The sequence below is a fragment of the Phaethon aethereus genome (genome assembly GCF_964289735.1).
Source record: "Phaethon aethereus genome assembly, chromosome: 17".
Lineage (NCBI taxonomy): Eukaryota > Metazoa > Chordata > Aves > Phaethontiformes > Phaethontidae > Phaethon > Phaethon aethereus.
The window spans coordinates 14,308,928-14,317,201 of NC_138593.1; the positions used below are offsets into that span (position 1 = coordinate 14,308,928).

At 45.7% G+C, this 8,274-nt stretch overlaps 1 protein-coding gene across 1 annotated transcript in view; it reads left to right on the forward strand.

Moving 5' to 3' along the window:
* The window catches only part of FBXW8 (F-box and WD repeat domain containing 8), a gene marked incomplete at its 3' end in the record, with an annotated part of 55,155 nt that extends 50,104 nt beyond the window's left edge, over positions 1-5,051 (forward strand). Inside the window, exons 9-11 of the mRNA XM_082007843.1 lie at positions 2,167-2,340; positions 4,064-4,180; positions 4,907-5,051. Of these exons, the coding sequence (XP_081863969.1) occupies positions 2,167-2,340; positions 4,064-4,180; positions 4,907-5,051 (436 nt within the window). The remainder of the gene's footprint in view (positions 1-2,166; positions 2,341-4,063; positions 4,181-4,906) is intronic.
* Between the last annotated feature and the right edge of the window lie 3,223 nt (positions 5,052-8,274).

Here is an 8,274-nt window from a genome sequence, read left to right on the forward strand (position 1 = left end):
TGGAATTAAATACAGCACTTACACAATTTTACTAGTATATGCTATTCTTTTATTCAAAGCCACGATTTTGAAAAGTAACGCAGACCACCCTGTTGAAGTGAAATGTTTTTGGTAGGGCCTATAAAATCTCTTTCCATCAAAAAATACTCCCAAAGCATTGCTGATGTATTTGATGACATTAACTGTGCTTCACACTGGCAAGAGCTCTGATAACGGGGAGCGTGTGCTGATGCACTGCCCAACAGCAGCCTTTTTCTTGGTGGAGCCTAAGATGGTGAAAAGCATTGAGAAAGCAAACATACGGCAAGCCCAGTACATACGATTGCTGAAAAATGTGGGTCGAAACATGTATTTCATGCTCTCCTAAAGGCAAGTGAGCTTACTTCTAAGGTAGTCTAACAGGAGAGTCAAAGCCTGGTCACGAGAACACCTTCTTTGCAGCTCCCTTGAACGTGGATGAATCTGATGTGCTCCCACTGAGCCCGGCTGTTGAGGCAGGAGATGGAGGGCCATGCCAGGTCTGCGTTAGAGCATCACGTTGGACTTGCAAAATGCTTTTCTGCTTTTTGTTATGGCTTTTTTTTTTTTTTAAACACATCTAAACAACTCAAGTGTGCCTCTAATTCTTCCAAGGGTGTGCCAGAACAGACACCTGCCTGAAACCTGGTCCCTTGCTAATGAAATAACCAGGACACAATCAGATCTTCGTTTCCAACTGTGCTTACCAAACAGAAGAAGCTTTGATGCCGTGCAGAACACATGCAGTAAGACAGGGAGAGCGCTGGGTCTGAACACTTCCAAAATACCCCATCCTTACCCAAAGCATAGCTCTGATATGTAGCCAAAGCGTCTCTGCTGGAGTTGGAGAAAGCAAGAAGTCCTTTTCGCCATCAGCAACTGTTGTGGAGGGTTTTCCTAAGGGCGACTGCGGAGCCACACAAAGCGTGCTCCTCGCTCTGTTCCAGCGTGTTTGTCTGCATGTCAGATGGATGTTGCTCTGTTGGAGTTTTGGACCGTTCTGTTGCCTTTTATTTCAGTTGCTGAAATGTGTTATTTGTAAAATCATATGATGCAATCTCCGTTTGAGAAAGGAAAGGGAAAGACTTGCAACACCATTAGGATCGTAGCAGGGGTATGGAATAAAGTACAGTTAATGTGTTGGAACAAGTGTGTTTTGGCCTTTTCTGGAATTAATGTGTACCTGATGGTTTAATTTTTGATAGCCATCAGCTGGGAGGAACTTTCTCTGGCTTCTTTTCAAATCTGAGATCAGTATTTCCCATTTACTTCTGGTTTTACTTGCTGCATTGTGTTTTTTAGTTTGTTTATGTACTTTGCTTTATCTCTTAATCTTGATATATAAGGACCAAACAACATACTCCTTTGTGATACGTGCTGGGTTTAAAAATTAACGCCATTAGCTTTAACTGCTTTTGTGGACTTGTTGCAGTGGTTAAAATCCTAAGCTCCTTTTCTACAGTTCTGCTTCTAGCTGAGCCTTCGATACATTTCTCTTCAAAATACTTGGTCTGAGTGGTGAATAATTTCTGAAAACCAGATGTACCTAAAAGCTGCCCGCGGTCAGTAATTGCATGTTTGAAATCAGAAGGGATACTGATTGCTGGGTGCTTGTGGACAGCTTTGGTTCAATATTGGTCATGAACTCAGGCATATAAACCTACAATACCCATGACTTGTCTTTTGAATTGCCACACATTTAGTCTCTTCCTTTTCCTTGATCCTCATAATAATATTACCCCTCGGCCATAGCGGCCGTGGGCTAGGTACCAGGCGGTAGGACGTGTTAGCAAGTGTGCCCAAAACACGGTACTTTATGCCTCATGGCGTTGCTAACGTTTTGGAAGGCACAGATAGAAGACCTTTTTCCAAATTTCACTTAACGTTTTGTATCACCTACGACTTGTAAAGAGACAGAGAGGTCCTGTGCAGTGGGAGAAGTCTGCCTCAAAAGTCTTTGATAGAAGTCAGAGTGAAAATTTAGTGGTGAAAAGTGTCAACTGTAGCGGATTTCTGGCCCCGTAGTGGCCGTGGGACTACTGCTGTCATAGACCTATTTTCATAGCCCCAAAAGTACTTGTGCTCTCGGAACACACAGGCTGCAGATCCACGTCTGGTTTTCTCTCTTCTTTATTTGCTTTCTTTTAGGGTCAGAGTATTTGATCTCCGCAAAAGCGAGTCTTTGTGCTCCCTCTATGCCCACCAGTTAGGAGTGTCTGCGGTCCAGATGGATGACTGGAAGATTGTCAGTGGAGGAGAAGAGGGCTTGGTGTGTGTGTGGGACCAGCGGATGGGCACCAAGCTCTGGGAAATGCACGCCAGGTAATTTTGTTTGTGTGGGGTCCTGTTGCAAGGGTGTTTGTTGGGTCTGGCTGACAGGAGGAATGTGGGAATGGGATGATCCAGGACCAAAATGATATCATGCCCATGCCTAAAGCTTCTGACAGTTCTGTTTAGTTTTCATGTGATTTGGGAACAGATTGTCTCCCCGCCTGGAGTCTTGTGCGTGTTTCTGTGTGTGCCCTTTAGCTGTCGTAGGCTTTTTACTCATTAGTTAAAAAGCACTTCAGTCAGCGCAAGGGAGCGTGGAAATTTTTTCCCCTGGATGTTCCATGAAGTTCAGTTAATGTCTTCTCCCTGCCCTTTCCCTAACCAGTATTTACTTTATTGAACCTTGGATTTTAAATGCTGGGGCTGTTGTCTTCAGAGTGACTGGTTCTGGCTGTCTCTATCTGCTAGATCCTTACACGATACCCGTGTTTCTGTTCACCTCATTCACTCATTCCCTTAGTGGTAAGGATCAAAGCCAGGCTGGTATTTAAACTCATTTAAATATTAAAATACCGGTTTGTACTGAAAGCACAAGTACAGTACTGAAAGTATAAGCAGAGATCAGTATCCTGGAGTTGACAGAAGACTGTTAGGTGCTACAGCCAAATTATGCTTTCCTGATGAAGGCACAATTCCCAGGGAGTTAGCTTTGTCTGAATGAAGACCTGAAGGATTTAGCCCCATGTAAGTCTAAGTGATACCCTTAATAAGATGAACAGATAAATCCTGATCTTTTTTTTTGTTTAATGCATCTTCCCCCAAGAGGAGCTAGATGAGGTATTTACAGTCAGAGAAGTTCAAGTTGGAGTTGTCATTGATTAATAGCAGGTATCTCCTTCTCTTTTGACCCTGCGAATTATAAAGCCCGTTGCAATGCGGCTGATGCATTAAGGACAATATTGCATTGATTGTCTCCTGGAGCAGCACTAATGAGCATGCCAAGAAGGAGGGCAGGCAGTGGAGAGATGAGCTTTGGGGGTGTACTAAAAGTGAAACCATTAGACTAAACATTTAAAATACTGTTTAATCTATACAGGAATCAAAGGCATCACTTCAATCAAAAAGGCCTTCATAGATAAGACTCTGTGTGTGTGGTGTTACCCATACCTACAGCCCAGTGTCATGGATGGCAAGCAAGGGCAGAAGCTAAGGGAGATGACAGGAGACACGTTAGGGTTGTGGAGATGAGCCATTTTAATCTCTGAAGATAAATAACTCCTGCTTGAACAGTAAATGCTGTTACAATGGTTCAGGGTTAGTTTATTCACCAGTGAGAGGAACAGGAATGAAGACCAGACCTCTCAGCTTGTGCCATGCAGTGCATTTTTAAATCAGCCATGGCTCAGTGCCTGGGGCTGTGAGGGTCCTGGGTGTCCCCATCCTTCATTTTAGGAAGCATCCTGCTCGTCCTAGGAGTGTGCTGCTGCAGTCTTTAAAGCAGCAAAGCAAGCAGGCAGCCTGTCAAGGGTCTAAAATATTTTCTGGCCTCCACGTGTGTTCTGGTAACAGCCCACTAGATGGGGATAAAAGCTGTGTTTATCTGCTCCAGACACGAGGAGGAGAGCCAAAGATGCAGGTTCCCGGCCTCTGGCCATAGAGAGGGTGCTGATTTAAATGAATTCTCATTTAATCCAGAGCGATTCCTTTACTGCACTTGGATTTTAGGAGTCTAATTCAGGTGGCATCTCACCCAGTGCTGTGGGTTATTTTTCAGACATCCAGTCCGCCACGTATGGTTTAATTCTCATAGCCTCATCACTGCGAACATCCCCGATGAGAAAACTCCCCGAGGCGCCAGCATCATAGATGATGACCTTACCGTGCACCGCAAGTGAGTAAGCCAGCTCTGAAGGGTAGGGTTTTTGGCACTGCAAAGATCTGCTTTATTACATATTTTTAAATGCACACTACGCACCTGAGTCATGATGCAGAGCGGTAATAGAGAAGGTATAGCATCTAAAAAATAAATTTAAAAAAGTTTAAAGATAAGGCTTTCAAAACCATTGATGAATTGGCTCTTTATTTACTTCTCAGCACAACAAAAATGCATTTCTTTTTCAGCGGGGGAATGTAAAGGCCACTGAAGCCAGACGGGGAATGCAGCCCTTTCCTTGTTCTAAGTACTAGTAATGATATCTCCTCCTAAAGGAGAACTACTGGTATCTAATACTGGTATTTAACCTCCAGGTTTTGGTATTTGCATCTCAGAGGGCTGTTAGCATGCCTAATTGAACTATGAAACTACAACGTACTTACCTCCCCCCTTCCTGAACAGATCAGAAATGTTTCAGCAGATGACAGTCATGTCTCTGCAGTGCTGAAGTGAATGATTCACCGTTCGTTTCCAGGGCTTGGTGGGGTCCCTGGAAGGAGGCAGGAGGGAGTTTTCTCTGTTACAACTGCACAGACAGCCCTAGGGCAGAAGGGAAGCGTTTTTATATTCTGCTTGTGAAGCATCGCGTTTAGATCCTTTATGGCGATCTCTAACTTTGTTCGTCTCCCCTGTTGAAATATATAATTAAGGTAAAATGGTGTGTCCTGGCTGTGTTTGGTACAGGCATCGAGGAATCATTTATGCCTATGAGTTCTCAGCGGACCAGCTGGCTGTAGAAAGCGTCCTTCCTATTTGCCGCTCTTCCTACGATGAAGTGACTGGTTACAACTACAACATTGGCCTTGCGGTTCCCTATGATAACATTTAGGTAACTCACTTAACTTGGCTTCTGTGGTCCAGCCCTCTGCCAAGTACATGGCCAAAGACAAAAAGGAGATCCACAAGGGACAAGTGCCGAAAAGATGGCGTTGGCTGCAGCCGCGTCAAACGGGCTGAGCGTTTGCCGAAAACTTGGGGGTATGAACCAGAACAGAGAGTATGGCTGCCCTGGAGCATATCACTAAAATATGTTGCTGTGCAAATGTTCAAAGGTCCACTGAGGTGGAACTGAGAGACTGAAGAGCGAAGGGGAACAGTAAACTTCAGTGTAAACAAAAATGTTCCTTCCTGCTGCTTGTGGGAAAAACACTGCTGATCTCATCTTGGCAGAGGACACGGTCGGGAAGTGAGAGCCTGCTGAAAGTGGTGGGAGGCTGGGAGGACATCGAGGAGTTCATGCCTATCCTCAGAGGGGAAAAAAAACACCAAGGACTTGGAAAAAGCATCTTGCTGAGCCACGTGTTTGAAATTCCCTTCCTTGTAATGAGCTGCTCATTCTTTTCCTTGGAGTGCATCGGTATGTGTCTAGGAACAGGACCGTGCGCAAAAGGTTACAGTGGTTGGGAGAGGGGAGTATGATGGCAAGAGGGAGGGGAAGATTGGCCTTGGCCAGGCTGGATGCTTGGAAACTCGGCAGGCCGCACACATCAGAATTATTTTAAAATAAATTATTTTTTTAAGTCGCTCAAATCCGGGATTAAATGTTTTCTAATTGTATATGTACAAGTGTTTGCGGGTTTTTTGTTCATAAGTCTTTTAGGGTGAACTAACCCCTGTGCACTGAAAGAAAAGGTTGCCATGTCTCAGGTGAGTCGTCAGGTATGCTCTTTGCTGGATCATGCCCTTCCACAGCACCTGGAGGCTTTCCCCAGGTGCCCAGGACTTGGTTTTCTGACACCGTCCTTGCTTCCGAGCTGGGAATTGATCATGTTGGTTTGATGAAGTGGAAGGGATGAACCGGCCACAATCCCTCTGTATGGGTTGTTCACGTTAGTGCTGTGGAGAAGCATCGAGGCTGAAAGAGATGATGTAAGAACCTCAGGTGAAAATGAGGAATAAGGCTTTATCTTAACCCCAAGTTGCACTGATGTAGGTAGAACCAGTTGGGCGAACAAGAGCCCGAGTCCTGCATGGGTATGTTTTACTGTTTTTAAAACCATTTTATTGTTGTTATTTGTCCTTGTAAATTTACTGGTGCAAGCCAAAGCCACGTAAATCAAGTTTAAATTGAGGTTAAGTTTTAACTTAACAACTTTTTGCTATCCTAATGGCATCAATTTAAAAGTACAGTGCTGGGGAGGGGTGCAGGAGAGGGAGACTCTGGACTGTCACTTCAGCCCTTAACCAGTCACTGAGGCAGCCCCTGGAGAGCTTCGTGCTGCCTTCCTCCTGCCACGAGAGAGACGTGTTTCACAGCTCCTCGTTGCCTTTGGCTTGGGGTGGTTTTCCATGACCCCTAGGCCATCTTTCATATGTGTGTTTGCTTTTTAACAGTTAGCTTTATTCCTCATGATGGACTGATACAAGAAGTGCAAGGGGCAAAGTCATTCTGTCTGACCAAAAGTGTTATCTTTTTATAAAGCTTTGGTCTTTTTTTTTTTTCTTTCTCTGCCCTTCTGGGGAGCCAGCTCCCTTCATTCCTGGAAGAGCAAGAAGTATCACAGATACATAGTTTGGACAAGAGCTCAGCTGAAACCGGTCAAATAAATAATAGTTTCTGTAGCACAAATGATTTTGTGGGTTGCTCCAGCCCTGTGTCTTCTGATATGGCTGAAGAGAGCGAGCTTCTGCCATCATTGTTGTCTTCCCATCCGTGCCGTGACCTGCTGCCCCGTCTCACTTAATACACCCTTGGCTTGTTCTGACTTTGACTCTCCTTATCTTGCCTCATTATCTCGGGACAACATTGTTCTTTCTTCATCTCCCTGCTGCAAGTAGCAGATAAGTTTGTCTTGTGACCGTGTGTGTGAGGTCCTTTTCCTGGAGTCTACCTCCACACTTCCCCTTTCCTTCTGCACTGCCTGCAGCAAGGCTGCTTCCATACTGCTCCTTGACCGTGGTGGTCACCGAGCTGCTAGAAAACGGACGCTTTGCAGCACCTGCGTTTGTAGAGGCGGTTGCTTTCTTATGCAGAGAAGACCTACAAGTCATCAATTTGTTGGGGACCATCCAAATACCAGAAGGCTTGCATCGCCTCCAGGGGAGAATGAAATTCTCTGTCCCCGCAGCCACCATTTCTTTGGCTCACGGTCTGGATACAGCTCCTCTGGGTGGACTGGAGGGTGGTCCTTTTGGTCTGTTCTGTCTATCACTGGAATTAATTTAGGAAGGTTGTACCACAGCAGAAGATTGTGTATGTATTTAACTAGCATTCGTAATGCAAATGAGGGCACTTAGGCTGTTGGAGAGTATCCATGTTGGGAGTTTAATTTTTGTTTCTGAAAAGGGATGTTGTCCTACTTCACTGGGTAATCATTAATACCGTGCTGGAGTGGGTGCTGTAGTGTAGCAAATGAAATTGTGACTGTTTACGTCTTCGCCAGGGTTAGGTGACATTTAAATGGAGCCTTTTCCCTGATAACTTCAAGAGCAACAGTGGAGTCACCATCCAGTCTGCTGGAGATAGATGCCACCTTTGGGGACGCTGTAGGACTTGTTAGTGCTACCCGTTTGTGGCAGGTAGGGGCAAAGGGGGATTCGTGTCTCAGCCCAGTTGTATCCCACGGGCAAAGGCTGTCACTCAAGAAGGGGACATCTCTTTGTGTTGGGTGGTGCCCGGGGCTGATGGCAGGGTTTTGAGTTGAGGAGCTGCAGTCAGGCCATGTTGGACCGGTGGTGTGGATTGACCAGGCAGAGGCTGGGCCGAAAGTGAAGGCTCACGTCTTGTGAGAGTGTGGTGCAATGTGCCAGGCTGGTGTCCATCAGATGGGCTGGGTAGTTGGGGACAGCTAAACTGGAAGGCATCAAAGGAGGAAGCAGTTTGGGGTGAAGAGCCTCAAGAACGATTTCTGGTTTCTATTGTTGATGACAGTGATTAGGGAAGTGATTGTGCCCCTGTACTCGGCACTGGTGAGGCCGCACCTTGAATCCTGTGTTCAGTTTTGGGCCCCTCACTACAAGAAGGATGTTGAGGTGCTGGAGCGTGTCCAGAGATGGGCAACGAAGCTGTTGAGGGGTCTGGAGCACAAGTCTTATGAGGAGCGGCTGAGGGA